This window comes from Vipera ursinii (assembly GCF_947247035.1).
Source record: "Vipera ursinii genome assembly, chromosome: 6".
NCBI classification, from domain to species: domain Eukaryota; kingdom Metazoa; phylum Chordata; class Lepidosauria; order Squamata; family Viperidae; genus Vipera; species Vipera ursinii.
This window is the reverse complement of record NC_139515.1, coordinates 12,596,644-12,622,433: the sequence shown is the minus strand read 5'-3', so window position 1 is coordinate 12,622,433 and position 25,790 is coordinate 12,596,644. Positions and strand designations below refer to the sequence as shown.

Here is a 25,790-nt window from a genome sequence, read left to right as displayed (position 1 = left end):
GAAGAGCCAGCGCTTGTCCGAGGACATCTCCGTGGTCATGTGGCCGGCATGACTAGACACCAAAGGCACACGGAACGCTGTTACCTTCCCACCGTAGTGGTCCCTGGTAGAGAGGTCATAATCATAATCATAATAGTAAAGTTGGAAGGGACCTTGGAGGTCATCTAGTCCAACCTGCTACTCAGGCAGGAAACCCTATACCATTTCAGACAAATGGCTGTCCAGTCTCTTCTTAAAAACTTCCAGTGTTGGAGCATTTACAGCTTCTGGTGGCAGGTACTGTGGAGTCTTTTTTTCTTTGGGACCGATTGTCTCTTTCTCATAGTCTATAGATGTTAATGTCGATGTGTCTATTGATGGCTGATTTGTCAGAGTGCCAGGCTTCTAGAAGTTCCCTGGCATTTTTGGATTTGGCCTGGTCTAGGATTGTCACATTTTTCCAATTGAAATGATGGTTAAATCTGTCTGTATGTTGTGAAATTAAAGAATTTTCGTCAAGCTTTTTGGCTGCCAGTTGGTGTTCGTGGATGCTTTCTGCCACTCTTCTGCCTGTTTGTCCTACATACCGTAGTGCAAGGGTCTTCAAACTTGGCCCTTTTATGACTTGTGGACTTCAAATCCCAGAATTCCTCAGCCAGGCACCTAGTTCTGGGAGTTGAAGTCCACAAGTCATAAAAGGGCCAAGTTTGAAGACCCTTGCCGTAGTGGCTGTGGCAGTTCTTACATTGTATGTTGTAGATGGGGGGTGGGTGTCCTCAACCTTGGTAACTTTAAGACTTGTGGACTTCAACTCCCAGAATTCCTCAGCCAGCCAAGTCTTAAAGTTGCCCAGGTTGAGGACCCCTGTTGTAGATGACTCCTGTTTTTTGTTTTTTTTTTCCTCTTCTGGGGTTGCTGCGTCTTTGGGTTGCCTCCTTCCTTGGGTTAAGCCCAAGCTTCCTTAAGACTGGTGCCGCAGCTAGCTTCGTGTCCAAGGCAGGACTCGAACACGCGGACTCTCGGTTTCCAGACGGGGGGCCTTCGCACACACTCTTCCCCCCCCCCGCCCCCTCACCCCCCCCAACCAGGCCTGCGCCGTCTGTTTTGCATGGCCCTGCCGATTGGCCGGCGGGCCCGGCGCCACAGCCAGGGGGCGGGGCGAGGCGGAGGCGGGTTTTAGGCTGCTTCATTAGCGGCTTCATTAGCGGCCGGTGTGGCAGCCGGCTCGGTGCAGTTTGGGTGCTGGTGCTGGTGCTGGTGCTGGTGCTGGTGGTGCCGCCTTTTGTTAGCCACGACGATGGAACTGCCGGAGGGCGAGGGCGGCTGGAGTGTGTCCTTCGCGGGATGCGGCTTCTTGGGCGTCTACCACATTGGCGCTGCCACCTGCCTGCAGGAGCACGCCCCTCGCCTCCTCCGCAACGCCCGGTGCATTTATGGGGCCTCATCGGGGGCGCTGGCCGGCGCTGTCGTCATCGGAGGCGGCTCTCTGGGTGGGTCTGCCCTGCGCCTAGTCGGGAAGAGTCGTGGGAACGCGTCTGCCTGGGGGATCCAGGTCCTAAGGCAGGGGGTCTTCAAACTTGGCCCTTTTATGATTTGTGGACTTCAACTCCCAGAATTCCTCAGCCAGGCACGCTGGTTGAGGGATTCTGGGAGTTGAAGTCCACAAGTCATAAAAGGGCCAAGTTTGAAGACCCCTGTCCTAAGGCTCCCGCCCTCGGCTTGGATAAAGTTGGTGTGTGTGTGTGTGTGTGTGTGTGTGTGTGTGTGTGTGTAGAGAGAGAGAGAGGTAGGCTGACCTGAGATAGCAAGACTGGCCCTCTCTTCTAGAGATGTATTACTGGGTGGTTTAGTGGGTTAATTGTGTTAGTGGCCTGATCCGATTACAGTTGCAAGAAAAAGTATGTGAACCCTTTGGGATTACGTGGTTTTTCCGCATGAATTGGCCATAAAATGCGCTCTAAGCGTCATGTAAGTCACAACAATAGAAAAACACAGTCTGCTTAAAATAATACTACACAAACATGAGCTGTTGTCATGTTTTAATTGAACATAAGATGGAAACATTCACCGTGCAGGGTGGAAAAAGTATGGGAACCTTGGGACTTAATAACTGGTTGACCCTCCTTTGGCAGCAATAACCTCAACCAAACGTTTCCTGTAGTTGCAGATCAGACCTGCACAACGATCTGGAGTAATTTTGGACCACTCCTCTGCACAAAACTGTAGTTGAGAAGGACTGTATGTATCTCAGATGGGTTGCTTGGTGAAAGCACCTTCTCTCCGGCATTGAAGGTCAGAAATAATGCAATATGGAGAGCCGAATACCTTTGCCACCAGTTCCCCTCAACACTTGTCTCTGTTCACATGTTGGGGTTTACTGCATTGTGGTGAATCCAGCACCGGGTGTCAGCCTGCCATTATAATTGGTAAATCCTGTTTTATAGCTCAGCCTTTTGTATTCATTTCTGGCTAGTCCCAAAAGAGCTTGTAGGGAATCCAGCTAAAAAACTCTTGTTTTAGAACTTAAATTAAACATATCGATTTTTCCCCCAGTTGAAAATGCAATGATGCAATTAACCCAGAAAGCATGGCTCATTGAGGAAAAATTTAAACATTTTTGCTATCAAGGCTATGGTTCAGTGATTGGAACAGTCTTTTGTATTACCTTTTTTGGTATTGGGATAAATATTGACCTTTTCCATTCTTTTGACCACTGACCAGTCTTCCATACAGTAGCAGAGCATTGGCAGTGCTTTCACTGGCAGTGGTTTCAGCAAGTCTGTAGGAGTTCTGTCATCAACTGGGGGCTTTGTGGTTAGGCAACTAGTTGAGTGTCCCCACCCACTACCAGGATATCTGGTAGGTCAGCTTCTCCTCCTATGACTTGGCCTTGTTTTTTGTTTGTGTATAGTTGTTCAGCATATTTCCGCCACCATTATTTGGACCCTTACCAATCGGGTTTCAGGCCCGGGTACAGCACGGAGACGGCATTGGTCGCTCTGGTGAATGATCTCTGGAGGGCTCGGGATAGGGGATATTCCTCTGTCCTAGTCCTATTAGACCTCTCGGCGGCTTTCGATACCATCGACCATGGTATCTTGCTGCGGCGTCTCAGGGGATTGGGAGTGGGAGGCACAGTTCTTCGGTGGTTCTCCTCCTATCTCCTGGGATGTTCGCAGTCGGTGTTGGCAGGGGGGCAGAGATCGGCCCCTAGGTCTCTTGTTTGTGGAGTTCCTCTGGGGTCGGTTCTCTCGCCTCTCCTGTTCAACATCTACATGAAACCGCTGGGTGAGATCATTCGTGGTTTTGGAGTTGGGTATCATCAATACGCCGATGATACCCAACTTTTCATTTCGACCCCAAACCACCCCAGTGATGCCCTCGCTGTGATGTCCCGTTGCCTGGAGGCGGTTCGGGTCTGGATGGGGAGGAACAGACTTCAACTCAACCCTGACAAGACTGAGTGGCTGTACATTCCGGCATCCCGGGACATTCAAAATGTTCCATCGCTTTCTATGGGGGGGTGAGCTCTTACTCCCCGTGGATAGGGCTCACAACTTGGGAGTCCTCCTAGATTCACGACTTACCCTGGAAGACCATATAGTGGCCGTGACTAGGGGGGCTTTCGCCCAGGTTTGCCTGGTGCGCCAGTTGCGGCCAAATCTGGACCAGGATGCCCTGTGTACGGTCACTCATGCGCTCGTGACCTCTCGCCTAGACTATTGTAATGCTCTCTACATGGGGCTTCCCTTGAAGACCACTCGGAGGCTCCAACTGGTACAGAATGCGGCCGTGAGAGTTGTCTTGGGAGTTTCCCGGTACTCCCATGTTACACCTTTGCTCCGCGAGCTGCATTGGTTACCAGTTGGTCTTCCGGGTGAGGTTCAAGGTCTTGGTTATGATCTTTAAGTCCTTACATGGCATGGGTCCGGGATACCTCGAGGACCACCTGCTGCCGGCGTCAACTCCCCTCCGCCCTGTGCGTGCCCACAGAGAGGGCCTCCTCAGGGTGCCTCCGGTCAGGGAATGTCGACTGGTGGCCCCCAAGGGGAGGGCCTTCTCTGTGGGTGCTCCGGCATTATGGAACCAACTGCCGGTTGAGCTCCGGATGGCATCGGACCTCCGATCCTTCCGTCGCGGGTTGAAGACCCACTTGTTTGAGTTAGCTGGTCTGGCCTGATGGGGAATATGGGTTTTTTAATTGGTTTTTTATTATTCTATTATTGTTGTATTTTAATTGGGCATGGTTTAATTCTCTTTTAATTTTTGTATAGCTATTTATATATGCCCTGTGAACCGCCCTGAGTCCCTAGGGAGAAGGGCGGTATAGAAATCAAATAAATGAAATGAAATGAAATGAAATCTTTCTCTGATTGTTGGTCATGCAATTCCTACCCATCACGTCCTCTGACCATCTAGCCTTTCTTGCCATAAAGGGGTTTTCTGCTCCTCTTCACATAATTGAAACACTTGCGTATGACTTGTCATGGCTGCTCCTTCCAGTTTCTTACATTGCTTAGCTCATTATTTTTCTTTAGCTTTTCTTGTCCCTCTCAGGAACTTTGCATTTACTCTTTGTATTTCTTCCCTGTCACCAATGGCTTTTGCTTCTGCTGTCTTCATCGTAGCTTCTGATATCCAACTGGCCAATTTCTTTGGATTTTTGTATGTAATATATTCTTGGGCTACTTCAGTGATGATTGTTTTCATTTTCTCCCATAGCTTTTTTTTTATCCCATTTATATCCTGCCCTTCTCCGAAGACTCAGGGCGGCTTACAATCTCAGAAGCACAAATCAATGTGCTTAGCTCATCTGGTTGCCTTTCTATAATATTGAGCAGTTCAAATCTGTTCTTAACTTCAACTGCAGATGCTGAGGGAATCTTCTCGATGTCAAATTTTTGAATCCTGCGTGGTGGTTTGCAACACCTGAACCTAACCCTTGGCAGCTAACAGTTCATGATCTGATCCACAATCTGTACCAGGGAATGTTTTCACAGCGAGGATGGAACTTTTCCACTTCTTTTGACATAATATGTAGTTGATTTGGTTTCTAATTTGTCACTAATTTGTCCTCTAATTAGTGAAGTCTAAGTTGCCATTTGTGTTGCTCAAACCACATGTTCTTTATGCTTAGCTGTTGTTCGTGGCAGATCTGAATCAGATGTTCTCCTGCCTCATTTTGTTCCACAAGGCCAAACTTTTCCTCCATTTCTCCCACTTTTGCATTGAGATCTCCAATGTCTTTCTTTGGTGTTTGTTTCAGAGTGTTCTGAATCTCAGCCTAGAATTCTTTGATGTTCTCTTATTGCCGAGTCTGCAATGAGAGTGTGAACTTGCAGAATCGTTATGTTGCAAGGTTTTCCATCGATACGTGTCGCCATTATCCTGTCACTGTTTGAAAACTTTCTGTGGTTTTGCTTAACTTTTTTAATGCAATAGGAAAGCTACTGCTTTTCTGATGGTATCATTGCCAGAGTATACAATATGACCATCATAGTTGAAGACGCCAAAGCCAGTCCGATGAGCTTCACTGATGCCTATTATATCAATGTTGAGCTGATTCATTTTGTTTTTAACAATGTTCAGTTTTCCTAGATTTAAGCCATTGATGTTCCATGTTCCCAATTTTGAACAGTGGAGAGCTCTTTTTTCACTAAGAGCTGTGTCAATGGCTGGAGGGCCATTAGGATTTATCCCAACTGCATTACGGATGTTCCTGCTAGTGTGATGGTGTCTTTGCTCTTCTCCTGCAGCTTTATTGGTACCTCCTAGCCAGGGCAACATATTGCTCGATAGCATCTTTGAGTTGATCCATAACATTTTTGGGCAGAGAAAACTGGAGTAGGTCACCAAGTCTTGCTCCAGGCCAAAACTGTGTTGGTCCTTATAATAGGCTTATACTGTTCACCCCCACCTCCAGGTTAAGGTATTGTTGGGCTTTTGGGGGGAAGGGGCAAAATGAACTATAATACCTTAATATTAGGTTTATATACTAGTAGTTGTTAATATAGTTGAGGCAATTGCCTTCCAAGCAGCTGACACAGATTTATATAACCCTGCAGATGGCAGCCATTTTGAGCACTTTTCTTTTTAAGTAGATCCTTCCAGGTTTTCAGCACTGTTTCTTTCTTTGAATTCAGTTTTGTAAATTGAATGTTTCAGTTCTTTAATTTTAAGGCTGCCTGACTTCTCGAAGATTGGGCGGCTTGCAATTAAAAGGGAGGGAAAGATAGAATATAGCTAACTGGAAGGCCACTTCCTTATCATAGAAAACCCAAATATTATAAGGGTTGGGCAAACCCCATGCCCTGAGCATCCTTATAAATGTCTTGCTATTGATATGGGTCTTGTGATGGTGCTGAAAGTCCAAGTTTTCTTCTGGATCAACTGCAATTCTCTGAAGAGCTTGTGAGGCCCTTCTTACTGTGCACTGATATACAGATATGTTAACCGCCACCTGTGTTATTAATATCATGACAACATACGTGAGATTCCAGTTGTTTTATTTGTACCTGGAGGCTTCTTAATCTCCTTAAGAAAGTACTGTGTGTACAGGTTCAGATAAGGAGGTAACGTACGTACAGGTAATCTTCGACTTACAACCCTAAGTTATAGCCTATTACAATAATTAAGTCATGATGTTTGTAAAGTGGGTCACCCTAATCACCAACCTGATTTTTAGTATCCTTTTTGATGCGATCGTTAAACCAATTTGCCATGGGCCTGTTTTGCTAAAACATATAGGTAAATGCCAGTTTTTCCAGAAATGTTGTAAAATGCCATGTGACTGTAGGACATTGCAAATGGCCATAAATGTGGGTCAGTTGGCGAGCGCCTGAAATGCAGTCATGTGACCATGGAAGGGGGGAAGAAGTTGAAACTTTGGAACTGGGTCCTAAGTACCCCTGGGAAGGGTCATAGTAACTTTGAATGGTTGCTAAGGGGAGGACTATCTGTATGCCTGGCAATTTTGCCTGCGAGTAGGACTACCCTTAAGATTAGGAGTAAAAAAAAATCACGTTAAATCAAATTCAGTTTTCAATGCTGCATATTTATTGAAGAGTCAAATAAAGTAAGCAAGAATTTAGTGAGCACTATCAGTAATTTACAAGAAGAGTAGGGCTCTCCAGTAGCATCGCTGGGCCTTTATTTTTCACCAACTGCTTAAAGACAAAGTGAATTTTCCCGGAGTCAGGGTTTCTACTAAGTGTGAATAAGAGGTAGTAGCTTTCAAGAAGAGATGTTTAAACTAATCAAGTAGCAGCAATATGGATGGCCAGATCAGATTTTTCGCAGAAAATTCCTGTTTAGCATTGGGCTAGATCAGACCTTTTGGGCACCAGGGACCGGTTCCGTGGAGAGAGGTTTTTCCGTGGATGAGAAGGGGTGGTGGTTTTGTGTGCTGCCTGCATCCCGCGGATGGGGCTTTGCTTGTTTGTGCGGACCAGTTGCTGGCATGCTACAACCTGGTACTGGTCCACGGACCGGGGGTTGGGGACCCCTGGGCTAGATGATTGGTGAATTCAGCTCAAGCTGAATTGGACTGATGTGTATTGGACTGATTCCAAAAAGTTGAGCAGGAAACCCCAGAAAATGCCAGGGTTGCAGGCATGACAGGAAGTTAAATTTTGGAAGAAGACAGGGATGACCACTTTGGCATTATTGCCAAGAAACCAAACTAGATATACTGGTTTTAACTTTTGTATTCTTGGTTTTTAATTCCCTGTAAACCACCCTGAGTCCTCAGGGAAAGGGCGGTATATAAATGTAATAAAATAAATAAATAAATAAATATTTTCTTACTGATCATTTTGCTTGCTATATTTATGGTATAAAAATACAGGTAGTCCTCGACGTACGACCAAATTGAGCCCAAAATTTCTGTTGTTAAGAGAAACATTTGTTAAGTGAATTTTGCCCCCATTTTACAACCTTTCTTGTCACAGGTGTTAAGTGAATCACTGCAACTGATAAATTAGTAACACGGTTGTTGAGTGAATCTGGCTTCCCCATTGTCTTTGCTTGTCAGAAGGTCGCAAAAGGGGATCACATGATCCTGAGGCACAGCAATGGTCATAAATATGAACCAGTTGGCAAGCATCTGAATTTTTGATCATGTGATCATGGGGTTGCTACAAAGGTCGTAAGTGTGAAAAATGGCCATTAGTCACTTTTTTCAGTGCCATTGTAGCTTTGAATGGTCACTAAATGAACTGTTGTAAGTCGAGGACTATTCTAGAAATATAAAAACTCCCTGTTTATGAAGGAAGCTATACGAATGTATCTGGCAGTTTATATGTCGAGCTTTTTCTCATGGTTAACTGAGGTATTTCAGCTTTCATTTCTAACCTTTGAAATTGGTGTCATTTTACAAAATACAGCAATTCCCCAAGTTAAGTCTACCCCCATTTAAGGGCAATCCATAGTTAAGAATGGAGCCCGTTGTACAAAATTGGTTCAAGTTTATTACATAATACTACCTAAGTAGTATTATTTAATAATACTGTTCTAGTTTACATACAAATTTGACGTAAGGGCAGACCTTGAGAAAGGAACTCATTCTTACACTGGGGACTGTACAATAGAGCCATTTAATTTAACAATTCTAAGACCACTTTTCTCAAGATAAAGTTTAAAATACGAGATCAAGGATTAGGTCAACTGAATTATCTATCTGAATTCCCTGAACACACTGGGAAAATTACTAATAGAGAAGAATTAGTAGGTTTATTTCATTCCATCTATCTACAATATCTGAAAAAAAATGTAATCAAATGGACTATTTTCCCAATGTAATAAAAAATAATGCTAAAAAGATTCAATTACAAAATTGTCTATTCCTGATGTTGCATTTCACAGTAGGGACAGGGAACTGGAAATGCATAACTTCATGTACACATAATACTTTCATATATGTGTGCGTATAAGTATATGAGTGAAAGTGATTTTCTCCCATTCTTTGTCTCGGACTAGTGCAAATTTAGCAGTGGTTCAGAGAGATTCAGCACAAGATAAACTTGAGACATCTGGATAGTCTAGTTCTGGATCGTCATCTAGTAATTTAAAAGAAAAAAATGGGCAGAGATAATCTGAATATCATTCAAGGAGTATTGGTGGGTGTTTGGAGCCAAATTCCTGCAGTTTTTGTTGATTCTCCAAGAGATTTTTAACATATTAAAGTGAGTGGATCTGTCATTTTGCATTGCATCAGATTCTGTTTGGTCTGGAAACATCTCTTCACTTTCAGGTGCAAATTAAAGGTTCCTTTATAGAGCCTTGGACTCTTCTGTCATCCAAAAAGTGAGAGGATTTTTCTGCTCCACTTCGATGTACAGAGTACCTGATGGAAGTATGTTTCCCTGTCTCTCTCTTAGCAACTTGTTTAAGGTTATTCTCCATGATTTAATTATCTTCTTGCTAAGAAGAGTTAATGAAATTTGGATGGTTTCTCCTTTAGTAGAGTAGCCTCTTCCAAATAGGCATGGAAGTGTTTATTCTGTGAAGTTTTTATTTCAGGATGCTAACTAAGTGGGGAAACCAAGTGCTAGTGGAATTGTGAATTACAAACCTGGACATACTTGACTTTAACACGTTTAGATGGCTGTATTAATACAGTAGACAAAGAAGAAGAGAAAAATGGATTGGTTGAGATTACTAAGAAGGAAATGTCCCAAGTTACATAAGCTTCTGTGGGTAACTTTTCCTGTTTGAGTAAATATTTGTATTCTCATGAAATATTTTTGTTAAGACCAGCCAGTTAAGTTCATGAGGAATTAATATTACATAATAATCCCTACCTACATTTTTGTCAGCTGCTTTAGTGATGTTTCTTCTTTAGGCCTACGCTATCGTAAACCTAAGGTAGAAAATAAAAATGAATTACACATGACTGAAGACTAGAAGTTTGAAACATGTTCCAAATGTTACATTACCTGAAGGTTATATCATAAGAAAATACATATAATAGAGCTTTTCATCTGCTTCCTTGTACTCTTGATAGATTCTGGGTGTGAAGTAGAATGGAATTTCATATTTTATAAATTGTCTATCTGGTCTTTTTTAAATAAAGCATTTTTTTTATTTCCAGTAACACCCGGAGGCTTTGATTTGGTTTAGAAATTAACTGTCATTTTCACGTGGACATTTTAAGCTTTCATTTGGGTACATTAATATTACTCTTTGCAAATTAAATACAATTTAAATTTTTAAAAATCCAAGAGGATGTTACAAAAGTACAGAAGTTTTACCCCCTCCATATCCCTCATAGAGAAAGTCTGATGGATCTTTCAAATGTGCATGGATACAGTAGGAGGTTAGTAGGTAATTGGGGCAGAGTGTACTTTGCAAAAGTAACTGTCAGCCTTGACCTGTCAATATACTTTTCTGCTGGAAATTGCCCAGATCAACAAGTTTGTGATTCAATATAATATTTGCCAAGTGCAGAAGCTGTTTTAAGCATTGCAGACATAAAATAAACAAGAGTTCAGGATGGTCTGCAAATGCAGTTCTATTTGCGTCCAGTGACAAGGATGCCTGACTGGTCATCAACCCAGTTGGGATTTTTCTGGAGATGAATGAGATGAAGGACTATAGTCCATTTCACATTTTATATCCACATATTTGTGATTGGACTTTTAACAGTTGGGAGAAGACAGAATAACCGAGTACCAATTCTGCCAGAAATATGGACGATTTCAAGAGAAGCTAAGGTGCAAAAACACACTGACACACTCAGGGCAAGGACAAGATGATGGAACATCAACAATGCTAAATTGGTGTTTCTCAGCTGAAGTCCACACATTTTAAATTTATCAAAGCTGAGAAACACTGTCCTAAATGATTAAGACATTGGAGTAGTTAAGTTACCATGCTCTGAAAATGTACTGGATATTTAGTGGATAGAGCCCTGATGGTGCAGTGGTTAGAATGTAGTATTGCAGGCTAATTCTGTTCGAATCTCACTGGCTCAGGGTTGACTCAGCCTTCCATCCTTCCAAGGTCGGTAAAAAGAGGACCCAGACTGTTGGGGGCAATAGGCTGACTCTGTAAACCACTTAGAGAGGACTGTAAAGTACTGTGAAGCGGTATATAAGTCATAGTGCTATTGCTATATAAAAAGTCTACACGGCCCTGTTAAAATGCCAGGTTTTTGAGATGCAAAAAAAATCAGACCAAGCTACATAACTTCAGAATTCTTTCCACCTTTAATATAACATATTAAACTCTACAATTCAATTGAAAAACAAATCTTTTAAGGGGAAGAAAAACAATAAAAAATTACAATAACATGGTTGCATAAAAATGCATACCCTTAAAGTCAGGGCTTTTTTTTTGTCATAGAATGCCCAGAACGGAGTTCCGGCACCTTTTTTGGATGGAACCTTGTAGGGTTGGCAAGGCGGGTTGAATGACGTGTGTGAGTTCAGGCACCTTTTTTTCCCTTCAAAAACACCACTTAAAGTAATACTTTGCTGAAGCAACTTTTGATTTTATGACGGCATTTAATCTTTTGGGGTAGGAGCCTATCAGCAAGGCACATCTTCCTATGGGAAACTTTGCCCTCTCTTCCTCGCAAAAGCGTTCCAAATCTTGTCAGATTGTGAGGGCATTTCCTGTGTACAGCGCTGTTCATTATACAACCCCACAGATTTTCTGTTGTTATCGGGTCCAGGCTCTGACTGGGCCATTCCAAAATTTTAATCTTCTTCTAGTGAAGCCATTCCTTTGTTGATTTTAAGGTATGCTTTGGGTTGTTGTGTTGAAAGGTGAAATTCCTCTTCGTCTTCAGCATTTTGGAAGGGGCCTGAAGTGCCCCTTTTGTGCCAAAAATGAGTGATATCTGGAACTGTTCATGATTGGATAATTTGTCCCAATTCCAGCTGAAGAAAAGCAGCCTCAAAGTATACTGCTGCCACCGCCATGCTTCACTATGGGAATGGTACACTTTTGGGGATGCGCAGTGTCATTTTTTACAGCCAGGAAGTTCAACCGTGTCATCTCTGATCATAACACATTTTGCCACATACTTTTGTCAGACTTGATGTAGTTTTTGCTTTTTTTTTCTAAGAAAAGGCATCTTGCCACCTTATGAAGAATACAAAAAATTGTTATCACATGTGACACTCCAGAGTTCCCCAAGATTTCCACCTTTGCAGACTAGCGGGGGGGGGGAAGAGCAGATGGTTTTGTTTGAGCAGCTGGCAAGTGTGCGTACACATGCACAGCTTCATTTGCGCGAGTGGCAGGCACACCACCCGCGCTTGCACGAATGGAGTGTGCTCGCCCACTGCTACAGCGTCCCGGATGCAAACAGCTCAAAGCCAAATAGTGTTCTGCAGCTGAAGGGGTGGGGACCCTGTGATACACAACCATTACAGTTTACTGGCTGTTTGAAGTTACAGTGGAACTGGAAAAAGTGAGTTTTTCAGACTTATGACCATTGCAACATCCTATGGTGATGTGATCAAAATTCAGACACTTGGGAAGTGACTCATGTTTATGATAAGTTGCAGTGTCCTGGAGTCATGCAGTCTTCTTTTGCAACCTTCTGACAAGCAAAGTCAATGGAGAAGCCCGATTCCCTTAACAACCGTGTTACTAACTTAACTGTAGTGATTCACTTAAAGACTGTGTCAAGAAAGGTCATAAAAAGGGACAAAATTCATTTAATTGTCTCAGCAACATATATTTGGGGCTCAATTGTGGTTGTAAGTTGAGGACCATCAGTTCTTGCCACCTGTTCCTGCAGCTCTTTTAATGTTGCTGTAGGCCTCCTAGCAGCTTCTTCAACCAATTTTCTTGTTATTTCATCAATTTAGGAGAGACATACAGTTCTTGGTAATGTAACTGTTGTGCCCTATTTTCTCCACTTGTTGATAACTGTGTTATCACTTGTCTTCACTGTGTTCCATGGTATAACCAATGCCTTGGAAAGTTTTTGTACCCTTCTCCTGACTGATATCTTCCAACAATGAGATCCCTTTTGCTGCTTTGGATACTCTTTGGAAACTCATGGTTTTTGCTATAAGAGACAACTGAGTAAATGTGCGAAAAATTCTACCATAGCTGAACTTTATATGGGCTGGATCAGAGTCACTTTAATTGATGGCCAGTGTCTACTGACTACTATTTAACATCAGTTTGAATGTGATTAGTTAAATCCAGTGGTGGGATTCAGCCAGTTCACACTGGTTCGGGAGAACCAGTAGCTAAATTTACCTGAATTAGGAGAACCGGATGCCTTCTGGAAGTCCAGTCCAGGCCTTGGAGGAGGCCTCCCAGGCCGAGAATGGCCCACCAAAAGTGCGTGATGCCACTTCCGGAAATCCGTTCTAGGCATCGGAGGCCCAGGCCTGTATCAAATAAGAGAACCGGTTGTTCAGGTATTCGAATCCCACCACTGGTTAAATCTGAACATAGACACATCCTTACTTATAAAGTGTGTGTGGGGGGTGTGTTTCAGAACTTATGCAGCCACGCTATTCTAATTTTTTATGTTTTTTCCCCGCACTAAAAGATTTCAGTTGAATTGTACAGCTTATATGTTACATTAAAGATGAAAAGAATTCTGAAGTGATTCATCTTGGTCAGATTTTTACATCTCAAAAACCGGGCATTTTAAGAGAAGTGTGTAGATTTTCTATATCCACTGTATATTAGAATGCAGATGTGGACTTTTGGAAATGCAGGATTCTGAAGGGGAAAAAAAACTCTGCTTATTAATTGAAAGCAGTTAAACATGGCTTTTAGGAATTGTTTCTAAACATAACATGTGGGGTTACATCTATCAGAAACTGAATGAAAGGCCACCAATAAATTCAAAGACTGTGGAAGCAAACTGAGAGAGAAAATAATATTTTTGAAAGAAATCTAGTAGCGTATTGGATCTATACGATGGGTAAGAAGAATACACAGTTGTGTCCATGAGGTCCTCAAAAGTTGGACTAGATTCGAAGGGGCTTTTCTTTGCTTCATTAGGTAAAGGTAAAGGTTCCCCTGCACACGCGTGCTAGTCGTTTCCGACTCTAGGGGCCGGTGCTCATCTCCGTTTCAAAGCCGAAGAGCCAGCGCTTGTCCGAGGACGTCTCCGTGGTCATGTGGCCGGCATGACTAGACGCCAAAGGCGCACGGAACGCTGTTACCTTCCCACCGTAGTGGTCCCTATTTTTCTACTTGCATTTTTTTACGTGCTTTCGAACTGCTAGGTTGGCAGAAGCTGGGACGAGTAACAGGCGCTCACTCTGCTACGCGGCACTCGGGATTCGACCCACCAAACTGCCGACCTTCTGATCGACAAGCTCAGCGTCCTAACCCACTGAGCCACCGCGTCCCTTTTTTTGCTTCATTACTGCACTTTAAAATGAGACAGGAGACCTAGTTTCCTGAAAGAATTAAGATATTGGGCTAGAAACGGAGGTGGTGAGTTCTAGTCCTGCCTTGGATATTACACCAGCTGGGCCAGTCACACTCTCTCAGCCCTGGGACGAAGAAGGCACAGGCAAACCATTTCCCAAAATGCCTCCTTTCATTTTTTTTGATTGAGCCATCTCTTTTACAAGTCAAACTGCTTTTGGAAAGTTTGACTTTAACTTCTCTGGAAGTGAAACAGAGGACAAAAATTGTGATTGGGCTAGAGCATCCCTAATAAAATGCAAACATACCTTTTCCTGATTGGGTCAGAAAAACAAGCTGAGCCTCAGCTGATAACATGGGGCAATTTCCTTATCTCCCTCTGCCAAATAGGTTACTGCAGGGCATTCACTTACCAGATTCCTGGACAGATTTTGCAGAGTTAACAGATTCCCCAATGACAACATCTAATCTAGGAAAAATCTGGGAAGGTCATTGGTTAAGCAAGTCTTCAATAAGCAACCAAAATATATCTTTCACTGTGGCTAATTTGGAAAGGAAATCTCTCATCTCTTGAAGGCAAACTCTTCTATTACACTTTTATTCAAATTCAGCCTTGGCAAAAAATAAAAGTAAAAATCTGTGAATATGAAGGACCTGGATCCATAGCAGACTCCCTCTTTTTTAAAAAATACTCCCTCTGATTAATGATTATTTATTAGTAGAGTTGTGATATCTTAATTGTCTGATCAAATTTATTACAACCCTAAGGGCAGATACAAAGATCCACATACAAAACCCGCGAAAACCTCAGAAAAGGCGCACGGAACGCTGTTACCTTCCCACCGTAGTGGTCCCTATTGTTCTACTTGCATTTTTATGTGCTTTCGAACTGCTAGGTTGGCAGAAGCTGGGATGAGTAACAGGCACTCACTCTGTTACGCGGCACTTGGGATTTGACCCGCCAAACTGCTGATCTTCTGATCGACAAGCTCAGCGTCCTAACCCACTGAGCACCGCAACCCTTTATATATATATATATATATATATATATATATATATATATATATATGTATGTATGTATGTATGTATGCATGCATGCATGCATACATACATACATACATACATACATACATACATATACACATAAATAAAACAACTGATTGAGACGCAATCGGCCCAGGTTCGAATCTCACAAGGGTATGGCTGACTGATGAGAACAAATAAGTTTGAAATGATCATATTGGTCTCCCTTTATTCTTTGTTAGCAAGCTAAAAAAAATTACACAAATATGAGCTGCCACTGCTGTGGCTATTGCCTGTAGATGGCCTTGGGCTAGGCTGAAACAGGAAATAAGATTTGTCCTGTGTCTGGGACTAAGCAAGTGTATTCTGAATGCTTAACAAACATTTAACACATATCTTCCTTGCTTCTCAGCTAACGAGAGAGAGAGAGAGAGAGAGCCTGTGGCCTAGGGGTTAAAACAACTGCAGATTCCCTCCAAAACTTGGGCATGCCTTTCAGCAATCTTTGGCCAATTGGCAAGAGAAATATTTACCCATAGACTCCTAATTTACCTTGCATGACGTACAAACATCTTACATTAGCTGAGTGCCAGATTGGATACCCCGTCAAGAAGATGGCATTTCTCTCGAACAAGTTAAGCTCCCAACCTCTTTGTTCAGCTCCAATGGCACTGGGATCCTAGGTAGATTCACCTTGGAACCACAGAGAGGAGAGCAGAGAGAAAAGTTACAAAACGGAAATCAGGTAGGGAACTAGAACAGAGAAGTGAGTTGCAACTATATATTTTTCCTCCGGTTGAAACGAGACCAAGTTTCACTTACTGATGTTTTAGTTGGATAGAGAAAAGCTGCAGCCCACTCACTCAGCAGATGAATTACTTCTTGAAATAATTCAGATAAAGAGTTTTCTCGCTGAGATTTTTATATGATTTCAGATGCCTGCATATGAAAGGATAAACATATTATTATTATTATTATTATTATTATTATTATTATTATTATTATTATTATTATTATTTATATCCCGCCCTATCTCCCGAAGGACTCAGGGCGGCTAACAACAGTAACATACAATAAATACAGAAATTAAGATAAAATTAAAATTAAAGGCCTCTGTACAATAAATTAAAATTAAAATTAAAATAAATTAAAAATTAGAAATAAAAATTGTAAACATAATTAAAATCCCTGTCAGTCCAGGTCAGGTGGAAAAGGAGTGTTTTGAGGCCGCGGTGAAAGGACTGGAGATCTGGGGCCATCCGAAGCTCAGGGGGGAGCTGGTTCCACAGGGCTGGCGCTCCCACAGAGAAGGCCCTCCCCCTGGGGATCACCAGCCGACATTGTCTAGCCGACGGTACCCTGAGGAGGCCTTCTCTGTGTGAGCGCACTGGGTGATGGGAAGTCATTCCCGGCAGCAGATGGTCCTGCAAGTATCCCGGGCCTAAGCCATGTAGGGCTTTAAAGGTAAGTACCAGCACCTTAAATCTCACCCGGAGGAGAGATGGATGGTATTAATAAAACCAGGTGGTGTGATTTGTTAGCTTTGGAATATTTTAAAACACGTTTTGGAGAAAACGTGCTTTTGTAACAAATACTTAAATCTGACATCTTGTCTCATGATGGTTATATATCTTTCAGCGCAAGCTTGTGCGGATGTTCTGGATCTAGCTAAAGAAGCCAGGAAACGGAATCTTGGTCCTCTTCACCCTTCCTTCAATGTGGCAAAAATAATAAGAGACGGCCTCTACAAAAATCTCCCCGAAAAAAGTTACGAATTGTTATCAGGGAAACTTTCAATTTCACTAACAAGAGTGTCTGATGGGGAAAACGTATTAATATCCAATTTTAATTCTAAAGAAGAGGTTGTGCAGGTACGTTCTGTAGTCTCACTATTTTTTTTTACCATGTCATATTTACAAACATGGGGCTCACCAAAATACTCCTGTCCAGGGGTAGGATTCAAATATGTGAACAACCAGTCCTCTGTGTTAGACACAATAATAGACACAAATTGAAATCCACTCTGTTTGAGTTACAAATAGAAAAGAAGTTTATTAGGCTTCACAACAAAGTCTAAAAAGTAACGGTTTGCAAAGCGTGGTGGATTCAGGAAGGCAAACAATGCAATGTAGCCAAGCACTGAACCACACCCCCAAATTCAAAAATCACATATTATTATACATCCTATCATGACGCCCCATTCCCTCCCCCATGGCCCCATTGGCTTAGGCTTTGGAGGTTACAATCTATCAGAAGCGCCTGAACAGAATACATTATGCCTACATGGCATGGGTCTGGATTATCTTAGGGAGCACCTGCTGCCAGCATCAACTTCCCATCGTCCTGTGCGCTCCCATAGAGAGGGCCTCCTTAGGGTGCTGCCGGTTAGGGAGTGCCGGCGGGTGATCCCCAGAGGGAGGGCATTTTCTGTGGGCGCGCCTGCCCTTTGGAATAATTTACCTGTGGAACTCCGGACCGCTCCCGATCTGCGTTCATTTCGCCGGGACCTGAAAACCTGGCTTTTCGATCTATCAGGCCTGGACTGAAGGGGTTTTAGCTTTTTAATATTGTTTTAATTGTTGGGCTTTAATTAATTTAATTCATTTTAATTTTATATTACCTTTTTTATATTGTCTTTTATACGCTGCCCTGTAAACCGCCCTGAGTCCTTCGGGAATAGGGCGGTATAGAAAACTAATTAAATAAATATATATATATATATATATCTCCACCCCTGTTTGCTTACATTATACTAATAAGATCCCTCCCCTACTATCCTGTTTACTCAGACCATATATGTACATGCTTATCAATTCTAAAGGAGCAATGTCTCCCATCTTCTACACCTCTCAGATCAAGTAGGGGTACTAGGCGCCAGAAGGTACTTAAAAACAATTCCTAGATGGTAACTCACACTTGGCCCCTATTGTAACTCCTGTTCTCCCCCTCCCTCCATTTGTATTTTTCCCCATATACTCAAAGCATCTACTCAGGCAATTGATTATAAAATGATAATTCTAAAATATAAAATATGATTACATGATAATACTAAAAGCATATATATTTTTATTTTTAAATTTCCTTGCTACTTCCAGTTATTTTCCACATCTGTGTGGATGCCGCTTCCAGAAATCCATTTGGGGCATGGACAACAAAAAATTAGCTACCAGTTCTGCCGAAGTGGTGCGAACTGGCTGAATCCCACCACTGCTCCTGTCCCTAGGATTCTAATAATTTGAAAGACTTCCCTACAGGAATTTGATTTGGGACCTGCAATGTTATAAGATCCCCCATCCTGTAGTTAGAAATAATTATAGCTAATCTTTATTTTTTAAAATCTTTGATAGGCCCTGGTTTGTAGCTCATTTCTACCTATGTATTGTGGCCTCATTCCACCTTCATTTAGAGGAGTGGTAAGTATAGTTTATTGGTTAGCAATCAGCATGGGATTTATTGAGATAAACTGAGCTGAGACTTGCTGTAATTTGATGGGGCAGCAGTTTCCTCTTTAGAGTTAAAATGTGGTGACTTAGAGATTGGCTCATTTCCTTTTGTCTAAACATGGTTGAATTAAGTCAGCTTCATGAGCCCGGGGGAAGGAAAAATCTTGTGGAAATAGCTGCTATCATTTACAGTTGTGGGAAGAAGTGTGAAAGAAAGTGTAGCAGTGAGAGAAATCTGAAAATATTTGACTTTTTAAAATCAGCGTATTGAATGCCGTGATCATTTGATTTAAAACTAGGTTTTGTTACGTGATCAGCAGTACAGGTAGTCGTCGACTTACGATACTTTGTTTAGTGACCGAAGTCACAACGGCACTGAAAAAAAAGTAACTTGATGACCGTTTGTCACACTTAAGAACTGTTGCAAGATCCCCACGGTCACGTAATTTACATTTGTATGCTTGACAACTGCTTCATATTTATGACAACTGCAGTGTCCTGGGGTCACATGACTCTCTTTTGCGAACGTCTGACGAGCAAAGTCAACGGGGAAGCCAGATTCACTTAACAACTGTATTACTTAACAATTGCAGTGATTCACTTAACAACCGTGGCGAGAAAAGTCATAAAATGGGGGTAAAATTTACTTAACAAATGTCAAACTTAGCTACAGAGATGTTGGGCTCGGTTGTGGTCGTAAGTCAAGGCTACCTCTACGTTGTCTCAAAGGCATAATAATGTTTTTTTTTTCAAGTGCCTATCTTTTCCTCAGGATTTTTTGAGGGAGTTTGGGTGCCACCCGTTCTTTAAAGAACAACAGCGTATATCAAAATGGGGAGCCACGCTGCGCATCTTCATCAGTTATGTTCTGGGTGGGCTAAAATATTTGATTTTATGGTCCCGAGCCACTCTTATATCTTGCATTGTTCACTCTTCTTACTACCTAAGGTAGTGATGGCAAACCTTTTAGACACCGAGTGCCCAAAAACCGCCCGCCCCGCCCCCGCTCCATTCTTGCCCCCGCCCGCCAGCAGGCCCACCGACTGCCACCGCAGATCGCACAGGCGGCCCTGCAGTGCCATGGCAGCCACACCCAGCATCATCTGCGCATGATGGGGCATGAGGGTGGAGTCTTGTCCCTGCTGCCTGGCTGCCATGTCCTTGACTGTGCTGCTCTGCACAGGCTGCGCCTGGGTGTGACTCTCCTCGGGGGGGCTGCTGGTAAGGGGGGGTGCAGGGGGAGGCGGGGCTGGGGCGACGACGTGCGTGCCCACAGGGAGGGCTCTGAGTGCCGCCTCTGGCACACGTGCCATAAGTTCGTCACCAGTGACCTAAGGCTTGTATCATGTTTTATTTTGGGTGTAAGAGGTAAGACAATACGCAGGTACATTGATATGTGAGTTCATTGTGCTTCTGGTTAGTATGTACTCATTGCAAGATTCTAGAGATAAATGCTAGATGTGTGCAGGGCACAAATATTTTTTTTATTTTTTATTTTATTTTAATTCCATTTATATCCCGCCCTTCTCCGAAGACTCAGGGCGGCTTACAAGCTTAGCAGTAGCCTTCATTCTATGTATATGCCTGCTTATTAGGGCTTTCATACACCCCCCAAGCGGCATTATTACAAAGTCAGCTTATTGCCCCCAACAATCTGGGTCCTCATTTTACCTACCTCGGAAGGATGGAAGGCTGAGTCAACCTTGAGCCTGGTGGGATGCGAACCTGCACTAATGGCAGGCAGCTGGTGTTACTTAAGGAGGCATTAGCCCACTGCTCCACCAAGGCTTTATTTATTATTTATTCATTATTATTATTTATTTATTTATTTATTATTTATTTATTTATTTATTATTTATTTATTTATTATTGTTTGGAAAGGGAATTGTTGAAAACTGACCTGCATAACAGTCAAGGATCCTGTCTTGAAGATTAATGCTAATGATTAATCTTCTTACCTTAAAGTCCTCCCTTTTATGCAGTGTATTTCAGGGCCTGGCATGGAAGTTAAAGAGTATCCTTACCTTGGCTATAAAGGAACTATGTCAGTATTAATAATTACTTGTATAGTTGTTATTTTTCTGCTTTAGTAGCAAGAAAGGTAAATTGACCCAAGTGTTTTCGAGCAGACAACAGCTAGATCAGCTTGTGTATGGCAGCTTTATTTTCATGGAATTTTTCTTACAAATACTACAGTGTTTTGATGATTCAGATATTTTTTTTTGGGGGGGGGGAAATCTGCTGTTCCATATTTTTTCAGTGTATCTATTTAGATAGATTTTCTTATTTTACTTCACTGGACCAAAATCTAAAACAGTTTAGCAAAGTGAGAAATGTACATGCTTCTTGATTTTCTAAACACGCTTTCATTTCTCTATTGTCCTTGAGTAAAACCTCTGTATGGCTTCCAGTTCCAGTTCTTATTGCAAAAATGCCAGGAATTGTTTTTACCGAAATGGGCAGCTGAATAAATAAATAAGTAAATACATATAATTAGAAGACAAAACATTTTACTGCTATGGAGTGTGGAAGATAGGGTAGAGCAGAGAGGGCTGAGGTCATACATTCTGGTAACTTTCCCAATTTGGAGAAATTCACATTCCTCTGAATCCTAATAATTCATTTCTAACATTTAGTTAGTGTTTTCTAACAGTTTTAAGTTTATTTTGCATGAATCAAATACGATGATTTTGTACAACATTTCATGTTTCTCTTTTTCCTCTCTTCTTCAAAGCGTTATGTGGATGGTGGATTAACTGACAACTTACCTAACCATAATTCGAAGTACACCATAACCGTTTCTCCTTTCTCTGGGGAATGTGACATTTGTCCCATGGGGGACTCTGTAAGCTTCTATGAGATGAATCTAACCAATATAAACATTCAGTTTTCCTTAAGAAATATGTATCGTTTAATGCAAGCACTTTTTCCTCCAGAGCCCCAGGTATGGTATGTTCAGCGTTGCCTATTATGTGGTCATTCTTTTTATTGATGTTGATGGTTACCTGTATAACTTTTGACAAAATGATATATTTTCCAAACAACACCCCAAAGAAGAATATTATGGGACTTTAATTAACGTTCCGTAACCCTAACCATTGGCCAACCTGGTTGGCACAAATGTAATTTGTAGGGTAGAAAAGTTAGGAACAGGGCCGATGCCCTGTTAAATTTATAAAAGAGCATGTTGAAATGTTTTTCAGTATATTGCACAATCTTTTTAGGCTGATGCTGCAGTTGTTGAAACTAGCCAGTTTGGGTGCAGTGATGAGCCCCAGCTGGAAACTAGGAGATTGTGAGTTCTAGTCCTGCTTTGGGCATGAAAACAGCTGGTTGTTTTTGAGCCAGTCTCTCTTGCTCAGCTTTAGGAAGGAAGAGGCAAAGGCAAGCCACTTCTGAAATCTGCAGGTATTAGTCCAGGAAGCTGCCAGGAATGACCAATTCAAACGTACGTGTACACACACACACACACACACACACACACACAGAGAGAGAGAGAGAGAGAGAGAGAGAGAGAGAGAGAGGGGTTATTGAACTGTTGTGTCATGTTTGGAAGTTCATAGATAGCTTAAGGTTTTGAATTTATTTATTTATTTATTCAATTTATATACCGCCCTTCTCCCGTAGGACTCAGGGCGGTTCACAAGGTTTTTTAAAAAACAGATACAACAATTACAAAACTTAAAATCAATTAAAAAGAATTATATAGACTTATATATGAAGATTAGAGGTGGGTAACAAAAGACTCTGCAGATGTTTGTGCATTTCAATGCCCAGCATTCTTAGCCATACTGGGAGTGAGTGTTTTAGCAATCTTTGGAGAGTCCTAGGTTTGCCCACTCCTCTCTAGGCAGAAGCAAGCATGGAATGCTATCATAAGCCACTACCCTAAACACATACCAGGACTGTATCAAGCACTGACACAACCACCGTGCTTCACATTGCTCAAGGAGATCTGATATCTTATAAAACAGCAATATTAAGTGGTATAATCCCATGCCGAAAACATCTGAAATCAATTATGCAATGCAAAAGGCTGTTTACATAAATGTTACGCAACTTGGAATAGTTTCTTCCAGCTGTATGTTAAGCAAAAGTAGATAATTTGTTTTGCACAGAATTGTTTTCTGTTCTGCTTCCTTGTGCCTAATTGAAAAAAAATCTGATCTTTAAACATAATCTGCCCAATATTTTAATTTTAAAAAGAATACTGTAAAGGTGGGGCATATGCATATGTATACCCACGTACGTCTGCCCGTGTTTGCATAAAGGATGTGCGTGCTCACAGATAGTCTGATTAATTCCTACAGGGATGTAATTTAAAGCCAATGTGAAAAAGAGCCACTGAACACATTTTGATATCTGTGAGAAGCTGGCAACGGTCTTAATGGGGTGAATAATATCACCTTTTGCTAATTACGTAAACGCCGAATGGAACAACATTATGAGATTGGGAGTACACCTTTTTCTCATTCCCAATGACGGAAAGGAAAGGAAAGGAAAGGAAAGGAAAGGAAAGGAAAGGAAAGGAAAGAAAGAAAGAAAGAAAGAAAGAAAGAAAGAAAGAAAGAAAGAAAGAAAGAAAGATCGATCATGACTAAGTTCTGGGGCGATGATCTCTGGAATCATTTCTGCTATGCCAGTCTCCCTCTCAGGAATCCAAGGCTGTATCCCAGAAACGTTGAGGGCTTTTCATGCCCATTGTGCTGGAAAATAAGCAATTAGTATCATATGTCATTTGTGTGGTTATATCACACATCTTCAGAGGTTATCATGGGTGCCACTCTGCCATTGTCACTGGCAGGGCTGTACCTGAACTGTAAAAAAAGGAACAGTCAGGTGGATGCACTAAGTTGGTGTTTTTCCATTCTAGCTGTTGGGGAATTGTGGAAGTTTAATTCCGCCCACCTCAGAGTTGCTAAGATTGACAACCATTGCACTAAACGATTAAAATGTGAAGAACTTTGAGGCCAAATTGGACATACCAATATGTGAAATATTATTCCACTACATGGAACTGATGAGTTGGCTTTCCTTTCTTACGACATGTGAGGGAAGTTGTTTTTTATGCCTGTCTTTTTAGCCTTCTCAGTTGCACGGGCATCATGTTACTGGATTCTGAAAGTAGTCTATGGCAAGGGGTCCTCAGCCTTGGCAACTTTAAGACTTGTGGACTGGCTGAGGAATTCTGGGAGCTGAAGTCCACAAGTCTTAAAAGTTGCCAAGGTGGAAGACCCCTGCTCTATGGTTCAGCTGGTATCATGGGTTATTCTCAGGAATATAGGAATAATCTTGGAGAAATCATCTGCTTAGCAAGACTGCACGGTTAATTGTACTTGGCTTGTGGTGCTGCTGTTCCTCCCCCACCCCCATGTTGCACAATGCCCTGTTGTGTGGCCAAAAAGGAAAGCCAGTTAATATTGTACAGGGAGACAATGTGGGGAGATTAGGAATATCTTCACACAGTCTTCCCTCGAGAATGTATTCATTTAATACCAGGCTGTAAGTGGAAGTAAATTAGTTCTGAACCCCTTTGCTTTATTTGTCCACCAGCAAGACATTTGACATTTTCTCCATGAATGCAAGTGTCGTGAAGTATGGAAAATGTTCTTTCCACAAGTTTTAAAACTTACTTAACTAGCTTTCTGTAAATTTCTTTTCAGTTCCTGGCTAAACTCTGTGAACAAGGATATTCAGATACTCTTAGATTTTTGAAAAAAAACGGTAGGCTATTGTTTTCAAATTTATTTACTTCATGTAGCAGAAAGGCGTGTACAGAATGGTTTATGCCCAGGTTGATAACACATATTTCCCATGTTTTCTTTCCAGTGTGGGCAAAAAAACCACTTTGTTTCTTTTGCTATGGCAGACAAATTGCCTTGTCTTTTAGATTTTAGATTCCCTAATCTCCAGAATGGGATAATTTGCCACAGCTAACTCACTGCAGGACAACTCACCGTGGTCAATTTGCCATGGGACAACGCTGCGGGGCAATTTAACAATTCTATTTAATTATTGAAAATTATTTTTTTAAAAAATTTTTTGCCATTTCCTTTTGCATCCTTTCTTTCATGATTCTGTTCCATGATTTCTTTGATATTAGTGCAACTCTTGTCCTGCAGCCAGTTGGCCCACAGCAAGTTGGTGATGACAAATTGTCAGAGACTCCCTAATCTTAAGGTCTGCGTTTAAAAGTCAGATGGATTTTTTTTTTCTTGGTCTGTCTCTCCTGGGCTTCCCTCTTTCAAGATGCAGTTTGGGCTTTGGTAAACCTGATTTTTTACTTCAGGTATCACAAATGTTTGTTGGCTAAGCCCGTACTGTGCCTAATTGCTAGGAATCAGCAGATACTTGATGGCATACAGTCATTAAAAAAAAGTCTCTTCAGCATTCTGCTTATGTTCAAGAGCGCATCCTCTAAGCAGGGTTCCTGCTGAATTTAAATCTCCAAGAAATTTTAGACTTGGCCCTGGAGCAATGCTTCTCTTGGAGGGTGGTAGATTAGCTTCCTTTTTACATTTGTTCCTTGAGGATATAACACTTTGCCGGTTCAGTTTGAAAAGTGGGCTGACTCTGAAGACTTCTCTCTGGCCCTTCAGGTCCCAACTATAGAATTCGTCTCTTTCTTTCTTTCTTTCTTTCTTTCTTTCTTTCTTTCTTTCTTTCTTTCTTTCTTTCTTTCTTTCTTTCTTTCTTTCTTTCTTTCTCTCTCTCTCTCTCTCTCTCTCTCTCTCTCTCTCTCTCTCTCTCTCTTTCTTTCTTTCTTTCTTTCTTTCCCTCCAACTCAACCAGGTGACTCGGAGTGGCTTACAATTCTAAAATTTAAAATTGTATAATATTAAAACAATAAAAGCATCAACTAAATAAATAGGTACAAACATGATGATTAATAGCAAAGCCAGGTTACTGCACCTTTAGCATGTCCTGAGCCCCAGGCCTGGGTACATAAGCCAAACTTTTAAAACTTTGCAAAAAAGCCAACAGGGTTGG

At 41.8% G+C, this 25,790-nt stretch overlaps 1 protein-coding gene across 1 annotated transcript in view; it reads left to right on the top strand.

Annotated features, from left to right (window-relative positions):
• The first annotated feature begins 1,235 nt into the window (after positions 1 to 1,235).
• Positions 1,236 to 25,790, top strand: part of LOC310642526 (patatin-like phospholipase domain-containing protein 2) — a 31,253-nt gene continuing 6,698 nt past the window's right edge. The window contains exons 1-5 of the mRNA XM_083366307.1: positions 1,236 to 1,469; positions 16,996 to 17,228; positions 18,705 to 18,770; positions 21,535 to 21,744; positions 24,464 to 24,524. Of these exons, the coding sequence (XP_083222433.1) occupies positions 1,277 to 1,469; positions 16,996 to 17,228; positions 18,705 to 18,770; positions 21,535 to 21,744; positions 24,464 to 24,524 (763 nt within the window). The 5' untranslated portion in view covers positions 1,236 to 1,276. The remainder of the gene's footprint in view (positions 1,470 to 16,995; positions 17,229 to 18,704; positions 18,771 to 21,534; positions 21,745 to 24,463; positions 24,525 to 25,790) is intronic.